The sequence below is a fragment of the Xiphophorus couchianus genome, chromosome 13 (genome assembly GCF_001444195.1).
Source record: "Xiphophorus couchianus chromosome 13, X_couchianus-1.0, whole genome shotgun sequence".
NCBI lineage: Eukaryota > Metazoa > Chordata > Actinopteri > Cyprinodontiformes > Poeciliidae > Xiphophorus > Xiphophorus couchianus.
The window spans coordinates 5192605-5214063 of NC_040240.1; the positions used below are offsets into that span (position 1 = coordinate 5192605).

At 42.1% G+C, this 21459-nt stretch overlaps 1 protein-coding gene across 8 annotated transcripts in view; it reads left to right on the plus strand.

Moving 5' to 3' along the window:
• LOC114155298 (triple functional domain protein) overlaps positions 1 to 21459 on the plus strand; it is an 82667-nt gene that overhangs the window by 46692 nt on the left and 14516 nt on the right. For 7 of the 8 annotated variants that reach the window (XM_028035104.1, XM_028035108.1, XM_028035106.1 and 4 more), the window contains 27 exons: positions 71 to 262; positions 598 to 767; positions 1676 to 1850; positions 2254 to 2449; positions 6953 to 7119; positions 7207 to 7326; positions 7413 to 7604; positions 8414 to 8563; positions 8643 to 8757; positions 9923 to 10038; positions 10163 to 10285; positions 10366 to 10560; positions 11530 to 11648; positions 12246 to 12312; positions 12402 to 12511; positions 13548 to 13617; positions 13707 to 13796; positions 13888 to 13980; positions 14067 to 14178; positions 15271 to 15461; positions 15968 to 16069; positions 17427 to 17456; positions 18778 to 18920; positions 19009 to 19108; positions 19210 to 19453; positions 20555 to 20662; positions 21211 to 21404. In XM_028035104.1, coding sequence (XP_027890905.1) covers positions 71 to 262; positions 598 to 767; positions 1676 to 1850; positions 2254 to 2449; positions 6953 to 7119; positions 7207 to 7326; positions 7413 to 7604; positions 8414 to 8563; positions 8643 to 8757; positions 9923 to 10038; positions 10163 to 10285; positions 10366 to 10560; positions 11530 to 11648; positions 12246 to 12312; positions 12402 to 12511; positions 13548 to 13617; positions 13707 to 13796; positions 13888 to 13980; positions 14067 to 14178; positions 15271 to 15461; positions 15968 to 16069; positions 17427 to 17456; positions 18778 to 18920; positions 19009 to 19108; positions 19210 to 19453; positions 20555 to 20662; positions 21211 to 21404 — 3684 coding nt within the window. The remainder of the gene's footprint in view (positions 1 to 70; positions 263 to 597; positions 768 to 1675; positions 1851 to 2253; positions 2450 to 6952; positions 7120 to 7206; positions 7327 to 7412; positions 7605 to 8413; positions 8564 to 8642; positions 8758 to 9922; positions 10039 to 10162; positions 10286 to 10365; positions 10561 to 11529; positions 11649 to 12245; positions 12313 to 12401; positions 12512 to 13547; positions 13618 to 13706; positions 13797 to 13887; positions 13981 to 14066; positions 14179 to 15270; positions 15462 to 15967; positions 16070 to 17426; positions 17457 to 18777; positions 18921 to 19008; positions 19109 to 19209; positions 19454 to 20554; positions 20663 to 21210; positions 21405 to 21459) is intronic. The other variant, XM_028035105.1, reaches the window with a different exon arrangement.

Here is a 21459-nt window from a genome sequence, read left to right on the forward strand (position 1 = left end):
CGTTTTGCTCGTTTCACGCTGCCCCCTTGTTAAAACCCACCTCTCTGTCTTTGTCCCTGTCTCTCCATAGAACACTTACACCAATGCGGATAAGCTCCTGGAGGCGGCTGAGCAGCTGGCCCAGACGGGAGAGTGCGACCCGGAGGAGATCTACCAGGCCGCCCACCAGCTCGAAGACAGAATCCAAGACTTTGTCCGCCGCGTGGAGCAGCGCAAAGTCTTGCTGGACATGTCTGTCGCCTTCCACACGCACGTCAAAGAGGTGGGCAGGGGACGGTGACACAGCGCTGAAGTGGATGGTGGGCTGTGTGCGTGTACCGATGAGATGAGAGCTCTCTGAGGGAGGCAAAAAAAAATTACCTGTTGAAACGAAGCGTGGAGTACATTACATGTTCAGTCCAATTAGTCAGAGAAATATAAATAAATATTTTAGTGTAGGTATGTCTGCAGGGTCGGTTTTGTGTATACATATCCAGCTTTACATTTATAAATACTACAATTTACTGTGTGGTTACATGGATATTAAAAACCAAACATAGGATTGTTTGTAATGAGAAAAAAGCTGCTGCCTAAGCTGATGTCTGTCTCCGTCTCCAGCTGTGGACGTGGCTGGAGGAACTGCAGAAGGAGCTGCTGGACGACGTCTACGCCGAGTCCGTGGAGGCCGTCCAGGACCTGATTAAACGCTTCGGCCAGCAGCAGCAGACCACGCTGCAGGTCACCGTCAACGTCATCAAGGAGGGAGAGGACCTCATCCAGCAGCTCAGGTGCAGACAGATGGGCCTAATGCTTGAGATTTTTCCTCATGTTAGACATTAGTCCTTTAATCTTGGAAATATTCTTTTGTTCAGGTGATAAAAGGCTGACTTTATAACTGTCTTTATGTGTCTCTGAATGTTCAGATCTGAGTCTAAAACTGTCCTCGGCTGCAAAGTTTAGACACTGTTTACCCAACAGTCGCCTTTGATGCTTGTGTTCTTCATCATAGCTCTAATTCAGGCAGAAGTGGATTTGTAATTTGAAATAAACGTGTCAACACTCAACAAAGCTAAATATATGCTAAGAGAAATCTCCCTAGAAGACGTTAATGAAGTGCATTAAGCCCAAAAACGGCAAGCGGCGATGATGAGAGGCGGTGTGAGAGAGGTGGTTGCGGCTGTCCAGCTTTATTTTTATGCAGAGGATGTTCCAGTGCCTCTCCTCACTCCCTCTTTTCTCTTTGTGCTCGGCACCCTCTCCCTGGTGACTTGGCTCTGCAGCGGGTTCTTACATAAGACCACTTTTATAAACGTGTGTCTAATTGTGCGCCGCTCTCTCTCTTTCTCTCTCCGAGAGGCAACTGTAGCTTCACACACTTTCTGCGTGTAGGACTGAGCTGTTGGAGTGCACAACATGTTCTCCACCAACACCACCTCATCATAATTAGCCTTTTTGTGAAACCACTTGTGGATTTATATTTCAAATAGACAGCCGATTAGCAAATTAGAGATAGCTTTAGACTTTTTTTTTTTTAAAGCTTCTTTTCCATTCTAGCGCTGCCGCAGCATTTTATACCAGCACAGCACTTTCCAGAGCAGCTCGCCCTGACTGGCATGATGCCCCGCAGGATCTTTTATAGCTCCTCAGAGCTGCACTCTGCAGATTATGGCTTAATTGCGAGTGTTTTTTCTTCCAGGGACTCTGCCATCTCCAGCAACAAGACGCCCCACAATAGCTCCATCAACCACATCGAGAGCGTCCTCCAGCAGCTGGACGAGGCCCAGGCTCAGATGGAGGAGCTCTTCCAGGAGAGGAAGATCAAGCTGGATCTCTTCCTCCAGCTTCGCATCTTCGAGAGAGACGCCATTGATGTAAGGGAGAAATTGTGAAACTGTGTGCTGTAAATAATAATATACATTTTTTAAAAGTTGGAGATTGATTTTATGACGTCACAAGGGCGCATTGTAGTGTTTGGAGTTAGCAGTTAAAATCCCAATACTTCTCAGCTTGCCTGAAACGATTAATCGTGATTAATAGATTATTGAAAAAGTTGTAATTTAACTTAGTGATAGATTAATCTTTAATCGGCGCAGACAGACAAAAAATGCCATTTGGTGAAAGAATGACAGCTAAAACTACAAAAATATAAAAAATTTTAATTCAAGTTTTTGAAGAAAAAAAAAACAACATTGTAAATATGTTTAACTTGCAATACGTTGGGATGAAAATTTTTCTTTCTTAGTGTCTTGAAACTCTTTTGTAATCCTTCATTAGATCATCTCAGACTTGGAGTCGTGGAATGAGGAGCTGACGGGTCAGAAGAGCGACTTTGACACAGAGGACTTGACGATGGCCGAGCAGAGGCTCCAGCACCACGCCGACAAGGCCCTGACCATGAACAACCTGACGTTTGACGTCATCCACCAGGGGCAGGAGCTGCTGCAGTACGTCAACGAAGTCCAGGCGTCTGGTGAGCTCCTGCCTGCATACACACCTGTAAAGAACCTCAGGTCTTTGACCCATTGACAAGTTTTGTTAGATTATAGACATGTTGCATGATATTGTTTATATCAGGAAGTTTCGTTCATGCGCACAACACTGGAGGGCAAAAAGAAGTCTCAGTAGAACAATTCTGTTAACAAAGTAAAACCTGAAGATGTAGAGATTATTAATTTAGTGCAGTGCGCCACAGGAAAGGGAAAATAATGCAGAAAAACCGCTGAACGACTCAAAACAACTATTCTCTTTTTTTTCGCTTTCTGTGCTACACACAGGCCTGTTGCCACAGCAACTGATTGATAACAGCTCCATTAGTGTATCAAGATTCAACAAGAAAAACCCAGAAACATTTCCCACACAACAAACAGAACATTCAGTCCGTTACAGTATTATGTCTTCAGGCTTGATATTTATTTTGCGATTCTTAATAAGTGATGGTTTGAACATAGCTGTGGCTGATTAGCTAGTTTAAACATCAGCTCTGCTGGTCTGCCAGAGTTGTTATGTGAGTTAGCTTAATTTTTTTTTAACTAAACAGAAACGAACCAAATTCCACACACATCTACGTGTTAAGGTTGTCAAAGTCAAGCTAGCATATCTGACCTACTTCCCTCTCCCCCTCTATTTGTTTTAATTAACACTCTTTCCTGACCTGTGAAATGTGACATCATTAGACCTTGTTATCTAGTTGTCATTGTGTTGACAATTAGTAGCTAAGCACTACGTCCCTTTTTCTTTTATATATCACACATTGAAGATTTAGCGCGTCATTTCTTGTGGACAGGTTTTTGCCCTCCAGCAGGGAGATGGGAACAGGATTTTGCACACATTACATTGAAACGTGTCTATAAAGTTGTTGTTTTTTTGTTCTTTTCCCTTCTCATTTATTTGCTGCCTCACATTGTGTGTTTGAGTGTTTGGCCACCCCTCATCATCAGGCTGAGGGATCCTGCAGGCTGCAGCTCATGTTCAGCTCAGTGTTGCTACAGATTTCTGTGTTGGCTCCATTAGTTTTCTTGTGTAGGTGTCCCGGGTCAGATTCACTCAGAGTTGGTGATGAGAGGCACCCACTCACCAACCATAATAACTCACCTGTGAACCTAAATGCTAATAGGTGCTGTGTGACAGCTCGCAAGGAGAGGCTGCATTATGCAACATGCAGTGAACACAGAAAATATATAAACAGAATATTAGTAATTTTGATCATTTTCAGGTCTACAGATGTGAATTTCTGAAAAATAAAATTTTTATGTTGATTTTATTCAGATAATTTCCTTATTCTTTGGTTTTCTACAACATTTCAGTGAAATGAAGGTATAACAAGACTTGGTTAGAAAACAGGGGTTTCTTAAATTGTGACAATTTTATTTTCTTCAAAACTGTTGTAAAAAAGAGCAAGTTAACAGCTTCTCTGATCTTCAGACCTTCTTAGATCAGAGTTTTAAGTACATTGTAGGTTTTATCCTCACTTTCTGTGCTACACACAGGCCTGTTGCCACAGCAACTGATTGATAACAGCTCCATTAGTGTGTCAAGATTCAACAAAAAAAAAACCCCAGAAACATTTCCCAAACAACGAACAGAACATTCAGTCCATTACAGACATAATACTGTGTCAGCCTACATCAACAAGTGCACAGAGGACGTCAGCATCACTAAGAACATTATCACCCGGGCCAACCAAAAACCCTGGATGACTAAGGAGGTACGTGAAATGCTAAAAGCACGGAACTCAGCCTTCAAGTCTGGCGACAAGGAGGCACTGAGGACAGCGAGAGCCAACTTGAACCGTGCTATCAGGTTAGCAAAGCGAACCCACAGTCGAAAAATACAGGAGTTCTTCCACGACACCAGCAACACCAGAAGTATGTGGCAAGGCATAAAGGCGATCACAGATTACAATCCATCCTCCCCCCCAGTGGGTGAAATTGATGCTGACTTTCTAAATGGACTCAATAACTTCTTTGGGAGGTTCGAGGCACTGAACAGTACTCTGGCAAAGAAAACTGTTCCCCACCAGGAAGAGGAGGCACTCTGCCTGGACACAGCCGATGTGTTGAAGACTCTGAAAAGAGTCAACCCACGGAAGGCCCCAGGCCCCGACAACATACCTGGGCGGGTGTTCAGAGAATGCGCAGGTCAGCCGGCTGGTGTCCTAACAGACATTTTTAACACTTCACTGGACCAAGCCACAGTGCCAGCCTGTCTCAAAACTGCCTCCATCATTCCGGTGCCAAAGAAACCTCAAGTCACCTCTTTCAACGATTACCGGCCTGTGGCACTGACTCCCATCATGATCAAGTGCTTTGAAAGGCTGGTAAAAGAACACATCGTCTCCAGACTCCCCTCCACATTCGACCCGTTCCAGTTTGCCTACCGCCGAAACCGCTCCACTGAGGACGCTATCTCCTCTGCCCTACACCTGAGCCTGGCTCACCTGGAGGAGAAGAACACTCATGTGCGGATGTTGTTCCTGGACTTCAGCTCAGCGTTCAACACAATCATCCCACAGCATCTGGCAGGAAAACTGGGACACCTGGGCTTCAGCACCCCCCTGCGCAACTGGCTGCTAGACTTCCTCACCGACAGACCTCAGTCAGTCCGGATCGGACAACACACCTCTGATGTCATCACCCTCAGCACAGGCTCCCCTCAGGGCTGCGTCCTGAGCCCTCTGCTGTTCACTCTGATGACACACGACTGCGTCCCCAGGTTCACCACCAACCACATCGTGAAGTTCGCGGACGACACAACGGTGGTGGTCCTCATCAGAGACGACAACGACCTGGACTACAGAGAGGAGGTGGAGCAGCTGGTGGACTGGTGCAGAGACAACAGCCTGATCCTGAACGTTGACAAAACGAAGGAGATGATCGTCGACTTCAGGAAGAACCGGCCCAGCCACGCTCCACTGCTCATCAACAGCTCGGCTGTGGAGGTGGTTAGCAGCACCAAATTCCTGGGGGTGCACATCACTAACGACCTCACCTGGACTGTGAACACCACGTCTCTGGTCAAGAGGGCACAGAAACGTTTGTATTTCCTGCGGAGGATGAGAAGAGCACACCTGCCCCGCCCATCCTCAAGACGTTCTACAGAAGCACCATAGAGAGCATTCTGACCAGCTGCCTCTCTGTGTGGTGTGGAGGCTGCAGCGCCTCCGACTGGAAGAACGTGAGGAGAGTGGTGCGGATAGCAGAGAGGATCATCGGGGCCCCCCTTCCCTCCATTCAGGACATTTCATCCCAGCGCTGCGTGTCCCGAGGCCGAAACATCGTCAGTGACCCCTCACACCCCCACCATGGACTGTTCTCCCTACTGCCCTCTGGAAAGAAGTTCTGCAGCATCCGGTGCAGGTCCACCAGGTTCCCAAACAGTTTTTTCCCACTTGCCATCAGACTGCTGAACTGCACTTAAAATCTGGTCTCCACTTTATACCTTGCACATGTACAGAGCTAAGTAACTTCCTTTTTACTGTCAGTCCTGCACTTTATATTTTATATTTATATTTATATTCATATTTTATACTGTATTTTATTTTTATTCTGGAGTAACCTCACAACATTGGAACCTCAAAACACTGTCCTGAGCCGTATGCAACGAAATTTCGTTCTGTATACACCCTGTGCATGCAAAATGACAATAAAGTCAGTCTAAGTCTAAGTCTGTCCATTACAGTACATTTGGCATGTACTGTTACATGCCAAATACTTGCAAGTATATGTCAAGTATTTGGCGAATACAGTGAACCCTCGCTATAACGCGGTTCACCTTTCACGGGCTCGCTGCTTCGCTGAGTCTTTTGTGCAGTTTTTTTTTCTCACAGTGCATTGTGTGCTGCGTCCTGATTGGCTAAACAGTCTCAGCGCTTCTTCTCTACCTGTGTGCCAATAATGTTACGGCATTTAAATATACCTAATACAGCATGGCAAATTTTGGCAAATATTTTTGCCCAGAAGAAAAAAGAGCAACAACAGCTACCGATAACTATGTTCTTCTTTCAAAAAAACACACCTGCACCACAGGCTTCAGAAGAAAAAGCCACTAGAGAGCAAAGTCAGGCTGCAGTGTCACAGTCAGAGGAACAGTGAAATACGCGAGTCACAATTTGTCCTACTGTACTTCGTATTGATGATTAAAATGATTATTTGACTGTAGTTATTTGTAAGAAAGCGTTATATTTGTTTTAAAGAAATGCTTGGGCCTGAAAACAGGTTTTGTTCTTTGGTTTCAATGTAGAGTATTTAATTATGCTGTATAATAATTGTAAAAAATAAAGGTAACTACTTCACGGATTTTGCCTATCACGAGTTCTTTTCGGAACGCAACCCCTGCGAGAAACGAGGGTTCACTGTACTTTTTTTGTTTTGTTTTGAGTTTTTATAAGCCTTTTTTACAAGTGTGACCTGTTTACTGGTAGTCAGGTCTTCTCATGTCTATTCGAGGCTCATGTGACTGTCCCGTCTCTGTGCAGGGGTGGAGTTACTGTGTGATCGCGACGTGGATATGGCCACGCGGGTTCAGGACTTGCTAGAGTTCCTCCATGAGAAGCAGCGAGAGCTGGACCTGGCAGCAGAGCAGCACCGCCGGCACCTGGAGCAGTGCGTCCAGCTGAGGCACCTGCAGGCTGAAGTCAAGCAGGTCGGACTCGCGCACACGCCTGCGTCATGCCGTCAGAGTTTTAAGGAGATTCAAATGAAGTGTTAAGCTTCGTTTTTGCCTCCTCAGGTTCTGGGCTGGATTCGAAACGGTGAATCGATGCTTAACGCCGGTCTAATCACGGCCAGCTCCCTGCAGGAGGCGGAGCAACTGCAGCGGGAACACGAACAGTTCCAACACGCCATTGAGGTAAAGCGCTGCTGGATATTCCCATTATTTCAGTTTTCTGCTCGGATTTCACTAAAACCTCCTCTTTTCATCTTGTCCCTCTGCAGAAGACCCACCAGAGCGCCCTGCAGGTCCAGCAGAAGGCGGAGGCTCTGCTGCAGGCCAACCACTATGACATGGACCTGATCAGAGACTGTGCAGAGAACGTGGCTTCCCACTGGCAGCAGCTCATGCTGAAGATGGAGGACCGACTGAAGCTGGTCAACGCCTCCGTGGCTTTCTACAAAACATCTGAACAGGTAGAAGACCCAATCACACTTCTTTCTTTGTTTTTATTTCTACTAAGAAGAAATTGTTGCATTTTTTTAATAGGACAAGCAAAGCTTTTCATGTATGTTAGTGGGAGAAATAAGATAAACAACATTGCAGGGGAAAAAGTTGACACAAAAGGTTTTTATGACTTTGATGGTATAAAACAGTAAACATCAAGGTTCTGTTTATTAACATAAACAGCTGTTTATTAGCTAATAAATTAACTGGTAAACTAATTTATTTGCAGTGTTATTAATTTACTAATTTATTAGCTAAGCTAATAACAGCATTAACTGTTTATTAGCTAACAAATTAGCTAATAAACAGTATTTAAGGGTGTAAAATACTGATGTCATAATTTTTATTAATTGAAAAATAAATGTGTTGCTAAAAAATAAATTTTTTCTTTCGCTCTTTCTTTGTCTTTTGTCTTATTCTTTTTCTTTCTGTATTACCTTTTTCTTAATTTCTTTTGTTCTTCCTTTACTACTTTATTTCTCTCTCTTTGTTTCTCTTTCTTACTTTCTTTGTTTCTCTCTTTGTATCTTTTCCTCTTTTTCTTTTTTGGTTTCTCTCTTTCTGTCTCTTTTTCTATTTCTTTCTCATAATTTTTTTAATCTTTCTTTTTTCTTCTTCTTTTTTTGCTTTAGTAGTCCTGCATTGTACCTACAAAACAGTATCCTATATGAAAAACCTGATACTGTAAAAGTATAAATAAAATGTTAAAACATGAAGCCCAGCTGCTGTTTCTGTTCATTTAAAGCACTGCTCTGTGTGACTGACTTTGTGTGTTCAGGTGTGCAGCGTGCTGGAGAGCCTGGAGCAGGAATACAAGAGGGAGGAGGACTGGTGCGGAGGAGCTGACAAACTGGGACCTAACTGTGAGACCGACCATGTGAGCCCCATGATCAGTAAGCACCTGGAACAGAAGGAGGCGTTCCTCAAGGTACGACACATCATGTGAAAATGAAACCAAATCAAGTCTTTGGTCACACTTCTGCTCTGACGTTGTGTGTTTCTGCCAGGCTTGTACTCTGGCCAGAAGAAACGCAGACGTCTTCCTGAAGTACATGCACAGAAACAGCGTCAACATGCCGGGGATGCTGAGCCACGTCAAGGCGCCAGAACAGCAGGTTAAAAGTAAGTGCTGGATAATTTACTGAGGCTGCATTCACACAGCAGGTTTTGATGCTCAATTCCAGAATTTTTTTTCTTTTGTTTGATTTTTTTTGTTTTGTTTTTTTCGGCCTGGTTGTTCATAATATTAAATAATGTGGCCAAAGTTAGACTTGTGTGTGAATGATTTACGTCCCCAAAGTGACTCAGAACATCGTCACACAGCAGTGGGCTGTTTATAGAAATAATAGTAAATAATAGAAATTTTAAAGTTTATTAAACTGACAGTCTCATCACAAGATCATAACAAGACAAAGGAAGCTAATAAAAAGAAAACACAGCTAATGGCGATGGCCTCATGTGGAGCATCGACTTCTATGGAAAAATCTGTTTGGATGCGAAGTCGGAGCCAGTAGTGGTGAGATTGTGATGTGATGCAGTTCAGTGACACAGACGTCTTTCAGAATTTCAGAATTATAATTCTCAGCCATTGATTACGTTCAATCTGTCTTCTTCTGGCGCAGAATTATGACGCATGTCTCACATGAATGACGTAAAAGTTGGATAAAATGCAACATGGCTGTTCAGACAGCAGACGCCTTGAAAACAATTGTATACATTTCTGATTCAGAACGAAAGAAGGGGCATAATTCGGATTTTTTTGGGAGGGTGAAAAGATAGTCATTTAGTTGTTCAGACTGTTGTGAAAAAGACAGATATAGGTCATATTTGCCGGCTTTTTGAATGCAGTGTTAGTATTTATTTATTTACTTTGGTGTAAGCTTGAATACAAAGATGTTTTAGTCAGCTTAAACAGAAAGCCAGTTAAATTATTAATACAGTGATAGCTTAGGAAAAATGTCTGAAATCAAAAAGGAAATGGAAAATAATTTCCATTTCCAAGAAGCAAAATGTCATCTTGCTTCTTCAAGCAAGATGGCATTTTTAACTGGTTATGCTGCAAAACAATCAAAGAGAGATTTGTTAAGTTAATTATTCATGAAGACTCAGGGTTCCTAATTGGAAAAACTGCGGTAAAAGTAATGCAATTGATTTACATATTATTCACATGTGGATAAGTATAAAAAGTGAAATAATTTACGCTACTTCTAAAATCTTTCTGATTTAACTAGGCTGTTGCAGAGTAAAACGTCTCCACTGAAATCCTTCCTGTTTGTTTTGTGTTCAGACATCCTGAACGAGCTGCTGCAGCGAGAAAACAGAGTTCTGCATTTCTGGACCATGAGGAAGCGGCGACTGGACCAGTGTCAGCAGTACGTGGTGTTTGAACGCAGCGCCAAACAGGTACACCAAACACATCCAGAGACAGAAATCTGGAAACCTGATGGGAACGGTGTGGTTTATTCAGAGGGCGAGGACACACACTGATACGTAACAGTGTCAAACAAATGTGTGTGTGTGTGTCTAGGCTTTGGAGTGGATTCATGACACCGGGGAGTTTTACCTGTCTACACACACATCCACCGGCTCCAGCATCCATCACACGCAGGAACTCCTGAAGGAGCACGAGGACTTCCACATCACAGCCAGGGTCAGAGGTCGCAACAACACAAATTTAATGTCTTCTTCTACAGATTTGAATATTAAACTCACTCTGTTCTCCTTCTAAAGCAAACCAAGGAGCGCGTGAAGCTGCTAATCCAGCTGGCCGACGGATTCTGCGAGAAAGGCCACAGCCACGCGGCGGAGATTAAGAAGTGGGTGACGGCCGTGGACAAACGCTACAGAGATTTCTCTCTGCGCATGGACAAGTACCGCAGCAGCCTGGAGAAAGCCTTGGGCATCCCGTCAGACTCCAACAAGGCGGTACGGGGGATTGATGGTTAAAATCAGGGCTGGACGATAAATCAGTTTGAGCCATTAGTCAGATTTTTGTCGTATGAAGATTTAATTTGTCAAAAATCTGGATTTGTTTTTTTCACCATTTCACTCCTTGGGATTTCCAAGGAATGAAAAGAGTTTTCACTCCAGAATGACGCCATTAATCAATCTGAATGGTGTCGTGGCATTCAGAGTGATGCCACGATGCCCAGGGCGGCCATCTTGTTTGACTAGCATGTTTTGCAGCTTCTGTTTATTTAAACTTTGAATTCAGGTCAACTCAACGACAAAATATAAGGGTCGTTTCTTTTTTTTTTTCCTTTTTCGTGAGAACAAAGCTATGATGTTGCAAGAATACAGTTTAAATAACAATAAAAAAAGTCCTAATATTAGGAGATTTTTTTTTCTTACTTCCCCCAGTAACAATTTTATATATCTAAATGTATTTAAAGTCAGATTTACAGTTTTTCAGTATTTTTTGTATACTCCCGTAGCCAGGCAATGACATTTTGTTGCCAAATTCACTGTTGTGTCTTTGACTCCAATGACAATAAAGTCTTAGTTTCCTAAAAAAATAACATGAAAATTATCTAGCTTTTTTCCCCATTAAAATAACGTTTTTCTTGTAATTTTAAAACATTCTTCTGGTAAAAATTCCATTTTTATTCTTTTAATAATATAACGATATTCTCATAATTAGACTAAATTCCCATTGCCTGGTCCTAATATTTTTTTTGTAAACTCACAGAAGGGAGTAAAAGCCCCTTTTTAAAATTATTTTCTGTAATTTGTAAATATTTATTCAAAAAATAAAGCAAGAAAAAAAATCTGATCTGGCATGAAAAAAAGTCAGATTTTATTATTAACTCATATCACCCTTCCCCAGTTAAAACCTAATTCACTCCCATGATGCCTCAGTACGCCCACTGATCTTTGAGTGTCCTTCTGTTCTAGAGCAAGGACCTTCAGCTGGACATCATCCCGGCTAATCCTCCAGGGTCAGAGGTCAAACTCAGAGACGCCGCCGCGCACGAGCCGAACGAGGAGAAACGCAAGTCGGCACGCAGGAAGGAGTACGTGAGCCGCTTCCTGTTTGCCACTCCGTTCGGAGCGTTTCACGAAACCTCACAGTCATTCAGCAGATTAAAAGCAATCTGCTTTATGAATGTAGTCAGGACTGCGTTTACTTTACATAATAAGGAAACAATAACAAGTCAGCGCTTTCCCTTCAGAAACCAAAGATTTACTGCCGAGTTAATTGAATTAGGTGAACGAGAAGCCTGGCGCTCTTTCTAGAGGACGAACTCCAAACTGATCCGTTATTGTTCTTGTCAACACTGAATAAGGGAGTTTAATGTAAATGTGAAGGCATGATGGACTTTAAACATCCTTCTCCATCTGTTCGGCTTATCTTTGCTGCGCCAGGCGGAGGGGGACTGTGTCATTTCAGCCTCGTGCCACAAATCAGCAGCATAATTTATGTCACTCCTGGCAGGTTTATGACCGAGTTTAATGGCCCCATAAGGCTTTCATTATTCACTGCAGTAAATGGACGGCGCTGACAAGCTGAGAAGGAGCTATTGATTATTCACCGCTTGAATGAGGACAGTATGACAAGCTGCCAACTTGTGCCTGTGTGTTTTTTTGTTTTTGTGTGTGTGTGTGTCTAGGTTCATCATGGCTGAGCTGATTCAGACGGAGAAAACATACGTGCGAGACCTGCGGGAATGCATGGACGTAAGAAAACCTCAGAGACTCGCACCAAACGTCTGGAAACATCTGGAAAGTACGGTAACTGTGGCATTTCCGCTCTGCTCTTCACGCAGACGTACTTGTGGGAGATGACCAGCGGCGTGGAGGAGATTCCCCCAGGAATCATCAACAAGGAGCACATCATTTTTGGGAACATGCAGGACCTCTATGAATTCCACCATAAGTAAGACACACCTATTTAAAGGCACAGAACATTGTTTGGTTTAATCAATCAATCGGCTTATTAACAAATTTCATTATTGATTCATAAACACGTTCTCTTACGACACATTATGCACATGTGCAAAAGGAGCAGGAAGAAGAAAAATTTTTTATTAACCTGTCCTTTTCTCAGTAATAAATCTTTTTCTTGGTTATGATACACAATTATGTGGGGTTTTTTTGGGAAAATGTTAAGCATGGTAGTTATGCAATAATTATTTGGGGATTTAATTTGTACCCAATGGACTGGAGCTACACATGAATTTCTGTATACAGTACAGACCAAAAGTTTGGACACACCTTCTAATTCAATGGGTTTTCTTTATTTTCATGACTATTTATAAGGCAAGAAATCCCACTTATTAACCTGACAGGTCACCTATGAAGTGAAAACCATTTCAGGTGACTACCTCTTGAAGCTCATCAAGAAAATGCAGAGTGTGTGCAAAGCAGTAATCACAACAAAAAGTTGCTACTTTGAAGAAACTAGAATATAAGGGGTATTTTCAGTTGTTTTACACTTTTTTGTTTAGTGCATATTTCTACATGTCAATAGTCATGAAAATAAAGGAAACTCATTGAATTAAAAGGTGTGTCCAAACTTTTGGTCTGTATTGTATAACGGCATTAATGTATGAAATATGACAAACACTCAGAAAATCTGCAGCAAGCAGCTGAAAAAAAAGAAAAAAACAAAGTCCAGACATTTTAGTTACTGTAGTTGTAACCTAATAAAGCTCGGTATAAATAAACACCTGCAAACATCAGTAAACTGAAGGAATTTTTAAATGAACAATGGGCAGAAATTGCTCCTTGACAATATGTGACTACTGCTTCCACTCATTGCTGCTGAAGCTGCTCAATAATAGGGTGCACATAGGTTTTCATATCACTTTTAGCAGTTATTTAAACTGTTTTTGTGCAATTATTTCCATGTAATAAAGTTGTTTTTTTAATGTATTTCACGTTTTCATCTCACACTCCTAAATTTATTCCAGCATCTTTCTCAAAGAGTTGGAGAAGTATGAGCAGCTTCCAGAAGATGTTGGCCACTGCTTTGTCACATGGGTACGTATCACTTGGCTGCAGGTATTAGCAACATGTCACCAGACCTAAACAGAACTGCATCCATTTGTAACATTTCTCTGCTCTTTAAGGCCGATAAGTTCCAGATGTACGTGAACTACTGCAAGAACAAACCCGACTCCACGCAGCTCATATTGGAGCATGCCGGGAACTACTTTGACGTGAGTAGCACCGCTAGCGAGAGCGACACCGGGAAGGTTTTATCGGCTATGTACGATCAGAACTTACCCAACCTTTTCTGCCCGGCGACAGGAAATCCAGCAACGACACCGACTGGCCAACTCCATCTCCTCCTATCTGATCAAGCCGGTGCAGAGAATCACCAAGTATCAGCTTCTGCTGAAGGTCGCACATCTCACCGCACCTCACAGCTGCTGCATTCAAGAGTCTCCATCGTGCTTCTGCTGATTCCTGTCCGCTTGTCTGTTTAGGAGCTCCTGACGTGTTGCGAAGAAGGGAAAGGAGAGATCAAAGATGGCCTGGAGGTGATGCTAAACGTTCCCAAGAAGGCAAACGATGCCATGCATCTTTCTATGCTGGAAGGTGAGCGCCACACAGTGGTTGGACTGTTGATCTAGACGTGGTCAAACCTGCTAATTATTACTTCGCCAATAATATCTAACTTGTTAAAGCTAAACTGTTTCATGTCTGACGGAAAGTGGAAATAAGGTTTGGTTTTCCTAAGATTTTATTCACACTTTTTGGAATAAAATGTAAAAGAATGTAGACACGACACGGCAGCTCGTTGTTTATGGAAGTAATAATATATGGAGCCGTTTATGGATCGATTTTAAAGTTTATTCAGCAACGGGAGCCGACACGTCATCACAAAATCACAGCAACGCGAAGGAAGCTAATAGAAAGAAAACACAACTAATAGCAAGGGCATTTTGTGGAAGTCTGGACGTGTAGTCAGAGTGATGGGCTTGTGATGCGATTGGCTTCAATGACAGACTTTTTTCCAAGTTTCATAATTACAATTTCATTTTCAGCCATTGTTTACGTCCAGTTTGTCTTGTCGTGCAGAATTATGACACGTGTCTCACGTCGATGACATAAAAGTCAGATAAAATGCGACATGACCGTTCAGACAACAGACACTTTGAAATCATTTTAATATGAATCTAATTTAGTGCCATATATGAAAGTGTCTGAAGACTGGAATTGGGCCGTTCAGACTGCTGTGAAAAAGTCGGATATTGGTCGCATTTTGGCAAAAAAAAAAATCATATTTGGGTCACATTTGCCTTCTGTGTGAATGTAACCAAAGAGACTTAAAAAGACTTGAGATTAAGGCTGAGAGTTATTTATTAGTCAAAGCTTTATTTCTTATGACAGAACTAACGTGTAAAATAGGGAATATTTGGCAAGACTTGAAACTGACTGTTCACAATGTTCCTGATTTATAGTCCAAACTATTTTGCAAAGAAATGAGTTCCACCTTAAGAAAACCTCTATGTAGCACAACTCTATCACAAACTAAAAATAAAATGCATCAAAGTTTCAAGCTTTAATGAGATAACATAAAAAAAAAGTTGAGGAGAATGAAAGCGAAGTATGAAAAAAACGTTTTCGACAAAACACTGATTAGATTTCAAAATGAGTCTCTGTTCAAATCGACTGTTTTTCCCCCAGGATTCGATGAGAACATCGAGTCTCAGGGCGAGCTCATCCTCCAGGACTCCTTCCAGGTCTGGGATCCCAAGACTTTGATCCGTAAAGGCCGAGAGCGCCACCTCTTCCTCTTCGAGATGTCTCTGGTGTTCAGCAAGGAGGTGAAGGATTCCAACGGCAGGAGCAAATACATCTACAAGAGCAAGCTGTTTGTAAGTACATGAGGACGGATCCACACGGAGCTTTCAAACTTTGGTGCCTTTATCTCTGTGATTGCAATCAAAGGGAAAACAAGACTTGAAACAGAGGTGGTTGATATGTATACACACATAGATTTATATTTTAAAAAATTATTTTGTTTTTGATTTTGAGCCACTAACTTGAAAACTTACAGATAATTTTGTTTTAGCCTGTAAACAAACTCATGTAAAGTCTATCGGTGGTAGTTCTTGAAAAGACCCAGATCAATGTCAGCTAAAGTGAAATATCCCCTTAACTCTCTGCAAAATCAAAAGCTAACTTTAGCAATAGGTTTGTAGAACATGCATGTAATAAAACCCACATCCGGTGTCAGATTTGGGGTAATGAATGCCACCTTTTACCCCAGGACAACCTTTTTTTTCTTGTCTACTCCTGGCATAAGAGGGAAATCATATCCAACCTTGTAAAATAGGAACAACCTGAAACGTTTGGTGCATTCTTTCTTTCCCTCCTGCAGACGTCTGAGCTGGGCGTGACGGAGCACGTCGAAGGAGATCCATGTAAGTTTGCCTTATGGGTGGGACGTACCCCGACTTCTGACAACAAAATAGTTCTCAAGGTAAGGAATGAGAGAGTTTCTCCTTTTTCTTCTGCTGACATGTTCTCCAGGGTTGGCTAATACAGTTGTAAGAGGAAGATGTTAAAAACTACATTGAGAAAAACGAGAGGCTAAGATTTTATATATGTTATGATTTGGAATCACCTGTATTGGTTTAACCCAAATGTGTGGCTTTCCTTCTCTCTTTCTTTTTTCTCCCTTTTCTTTAATTTGTACGACAGAGTATTAGGGTGGTACTAAGAAAAAAATCTACGATTTATGGGAATAAAGTTTAAATAAGTTGTATATTGAAAATAGTCAGTATTACGTGAATAAAGGGATACTGTTGTGAGAATAAAGTTGTGATATTATGAAAAAAGTTGTAATAATATGACAATAACGTCATTATATTACAAAAATGAAATTATGGCCTTTTGAGAGTAGTCGTACGAGAATAATTTCTAAATACAATGAGAAAAAAGGTGTAATGCTACAACTTTTTTGTACTATAACAAAAAGTTATTTTTGTAATAATATAAATTTATTCAGTATGTATTTATGTAAAAATATGATTTCCGTCTCATACTTTTGTTTTATTTTTTTTCTTAGTCCCTGATGCTCCATCGTAAACTTGTAACGTTTTATAAGCTGCTGAGTTTTCTTTCAGCCCTCCTCTGTCTTCCTTCCTTCCTTCTTTCGCTCTGTCGTCTTTGTCCTCCGGTCAGATCAACTTTGTTCCATCTGTTCAAAAAAACCCCCGCAAACACATCTGTAAACCCGGGGCTGTGTTTTCTGTGGATGTTTGTACATCTAACTCTATGTGGGCTGAATCGCTTCCACCAACGCTGGTGACACCGTCAGCTCATGAACGCCCACGGTCCCTCATGCCACTTCATCAAAGTAACACGTCGTCTCCCTGTTGAAGCAGAAAAATGATCTTTTAATCATCTGGAACCCCCCTCCCCCCACACCTCCACCACCCCGCCATTCATCTTCTGTGTGTTTTTGTTGTGGAGCTCACAGATGGATTAAAGTTAGCGTCCGCCGCTGGAACAGCATGAGCCCAGAAACCCTCCACACTGTTACACACGTTCACTACTAAGCTAACCACTGACTAGTAGTCATTCAGTATGTGCGTTGAAAATTGTCTCCCCACACACATGCACACACACGCACACACACTTTCCTCATTACTGTCTGCACATTTAAATGGCCATCAGTACTCTGTCAAAGGCAGATTATATTAATGTTTTGCATTTCTATCACGTGACTTCATTTCTTTTTTGTTTTGTTTGTGAGCGCATAAAAAAAAAAATGTCCCGTATTTTTTCTTAAGCCAAATCAGTGAAATTCTTTATTCTATATTTTAAATTCAAAGCTAAGTCAGGGAGCCAAACATGGAGCAACGGTGAGTACAAACGATCCCACAACACAGCCCTCATCTGCTTCACACAAGTCTGCACTCTTCCTGTTTACAGGACGGCCTTGGCTGAGTTTGTTGCACATCTTTCAACGGCATACTGCTTCCCAGTCCTGGATACTAATACAAAAATCCTTGGCAGAAAGAATTATGGTTTTCCAAATTAAGAATTTAAAGTTTTATCTTTTTGTTGAAAAAAAATACTGATTCATTTTCTTTGTTGATAACTTTGTAACATCGATGTGTGCGGCTATTTCTGTAATATTTTTTGTCACTCATTTCAGGAAGTGAAACTCTTATAGATTCATTGCACAGTGAAAATTTTCAAGCTTTATTTTCTTGTAATCTTTTGCTTACGGCTTGTAGAGCATTAAAACCCAAAATGCAGCGTCTTAGAACATTATGGAGGATTAATAAAAGACGTTGAGACGTTTTGAGTTAAAGCTGAAGTATGTTATTTTTTAAAAATATATTTATAGTTTATATATTTGTTCACGTTTGTTGAAACTGTCAGAATGTCATGACTGTATAAAATGAAAATCTGTGAAAAAATCGAGCTCCTCTGCTTTCCCGCAGTGCTCCAGGTGAGAGCTAGAAACAACCAATCAGGGCCAGGAGGCGGATCTTAGCGCTGTCAATCATGTCCATGTACGCGCTGCTCACCCCATCACCCCCTTTCCTCGCTCTCTGCTAGGATACAGCTTCATCTAAGCCTGTCATGAATGCTAAGGCTAGTTAGCATAGCCACTGATGATGGCTGACAAACTGTTTTCCTGTCATGGTAACTTCTTCCCCTGCCATTTGCACATTTAGCAGTGCGTTCATAAAGATGATTGACAGCGCTATGACCCTCCTTGTGGCTCTGATTGGTTGCATTTCTTCACACAGCAGAGTAGCTCAGGGAGGAGATTGATGTTTTCACACATTATCTGTCTCATATTATACTGTCCTGACATGGTTTTAACAAATATGTAAAAAAAAGAAAATAAGATTCATACTGCACCGTTAATTATCTGATTAAGGCAATTAACAGTAATTATGAGAAACCCTGAGTTTCTGATATTTAACTTATTAAACAAAAACTTGAAATCTTTCACTCTGTATGAAATCTATGAATGTAGCATTCAGAAATGTAATTTTGTCCCCCCAGATGTACCTGTACATTTGAAAAATACCAAAAGTAAAATAAAGAGAAGTCATTCAGACTTGTGTGAAACGGAGTGAAATTTCATTAACAAAGTTTTTATTTTTCGTTTTGAGATCTCCCGCCAGGTCTCGTTCAACATCTTCCTTTCCTGCCCTTTCGTAGGCATCAAACATTGAGAACAAACAGGACTGGATCAAACACATCAGGGAGGTGATCCAGGAGCGCACCATTCATCTGAGAGGAGCCCTGAAGGAGCCCATTCACATCCCCAAACCCAGCACAGCCAAGCATCCCAAAGGACGAAGGTAAACACGACGGGAGTTAGAGAGGGAAACATCTTTTCTCCTTCTGAGAACGATGGCAGTATGACACAATCCTGTGTTTTGTGTTCAGGGATTTAGAGGACTTGGACAGTCAGGGTGAAGGCAGCAGCCAACCAGACACCATCTCTCTGGCGTCACGCACCTCTCAGAACACGCTGGACAGCGACAAGGTGACAACACTCTGCACTTTTTAAAAATCAGAGCAAAAAGAGTCAGAATCTGATCCTTTATCGTCCTATGAGAAATCTGAACGGGGTCTTCTCTTCCTCAGCTTTCCGGCGGCTGCGAGCTCACCGTGGTGATCCACGACTTCATGGCCAGCAACAGCAACGAGCTGAATCTGAGACGAGGTCAAACTGTCGAGGTCCTGGAGCGTTGCCACGACAAACCTGACTGGTGCCTGGTGAGGACGACGGACCGCTCGCCGGCCCTGGAGGGCCTGGTCCCCTGCACCATGCTGTGCATCGCCCACTCCAGGTCGTCCATGGAGATGGAGGGAATCTTTAACCACAAAGGTTCGGATCCGACCGCTGCAGTTCTGATCTGCAGAGATTTTCACATTCAGACTACAAGCTTCAGTGGTTTTTGTTTGGATCTTTATGTGATAAACCAAAACGTGGTGCATGATTGTGAAGAGGAAGGTAAATTTGACAATTTTTCTTTAGAAACATCTTAGAAGTGGAGGTACAAACCTTTTATTGGAGAGTGGCAAAGAAAGCTGCAAGTTCTACTTAAGGTTTGTTAATCTAGAGCAGTGGTCCCCAACCACCGGGCCAATTGGTACCGGGCCGCACAAGAAATAATGAACTACTTCCAGATCTTTTATTTTGAAAATCCTAAACCGGATTTTACCGGTTACGTCTTGCGCGTCAAAATTGAGCCAGCTTGCAGCAGAATGAGTAGCAAAACAACATCAGAGTACTGCCCCCCACCCCATTCAAACAACGGCATCGGACTCGATACTTACGACGCCCCCCCACCCCCGGTCCGCAGCAAAATTGTGAAGGGCTGAACAGTCCGCGCGACTAAAAAGGTTGGGGACCGCTGATCTAAAGGACAGAGGAAAACCTGTGCAAGAAGTTCTCTGGTAAGATGGGACCAAAGCGGAACTTTCTGGCATTTGATGAAAAGCTAACACTAGAGATCCCTCCTAGCTAGGCCTGTCACAATAACAATTCTTTACTGGACCATAAATTCTCCCAGTAACTCTAAATTGGTGGGTTTTAAACCTTGAAATAAAGGAAGTCAGTGTTTCAGCACATTCACACTTTCCTGGAAGTTTGTTCCAGATTTGTAGAGCATAGAAACTGAATGCTGAATTGAAACTGAATTTTACAAAGTTTTGTCTCAGGGGTTCTTAATAACAAAACGCTCAATTTTACGAAATGTTTACGAAAGACTTTGACAAAAACAATCCACAATCATGTAGCACTTTGCCTCTGTCAGTCTTGTAGAAAAAATCCTGTCAAACACATTACAAAGGTGGTAACTTGATAAGATGTTACAAATTTCAGGGCGTATGAATACTTTAGCAAAGTACTGTTGCAATGTAATTCGATACTTTGAATGCGCATACCAGAGCCTTTCTAAAGCGTCCTCTCCTCTGCCTCTCACAGACACTCTGTCGGTGTGCAGCAACGACTCCATCATGCCAGGATCTTCAGCCACGCTGCAGCCTGGTCATGGCATCGGCTCCCAGAGCTCACCTGGACCCAAACGACCAGGTAGGCAAAGATTTTCAAAGATGGCGATTATAGCTCATGTTGTATGTAGGTCTTTTGCAATAAGCAATAAATCAATTAATCGCATCATTTCCATTTGCATGATAGATTGTTTTCCTATTTTGACCAAAAACTTGGTGATAAAAGTCTTCAGTCTGTCGCTGTGATCTCAACTAGATCCTTTTTTTGAAAAACAATTTTGTGTACAAAGACTTCGTTTTTTTGGTTGTTTCTGTTGTTTTGTTTATTTATCTTTGGCTATTTAACGTGCCTTCTTGTTCCAGTGTTAAATGTTTATTAAAATCTAACCTGTTTTTTTTTTGTTTTTTTTTAAATTATCTTGCCATTAGCATAATACTACATGAAAATGGTCTCAAAGCAATATTATCGATATCGCGAGAATTTCTGGGACGATTTATCGTACAGGAATATTTGTTATCATGGCAGGCTTAGTTGTATGAGTGTATTTCATGTTTTGCCAGAAGTTGTTTGACGTCGTGGTAAAACTGAGAGGAGTTTAACGTTGAAACTGTAACTTCTACGTTTCCAAGGTAACACGCTTCGCAAGTGGCTGACCAGCCCGGTGCGTCGGCTCAGCAGTGGCAAGGCGGACGGCCACGTCAAGAAGCTGGCCAGCAAGCACAAGAAGAACCGGGAGGTGAGGAAGAGCGGCGAGATAACGATGGGCTCGCAGAAAGACTCTGACGACAGCGCCGCCACGCCTCAGGATGAAACCCTGGAGGAGGTGGGTGGACACACACACACACACACACACACGCTTTGATTTCCATAGAATTAGT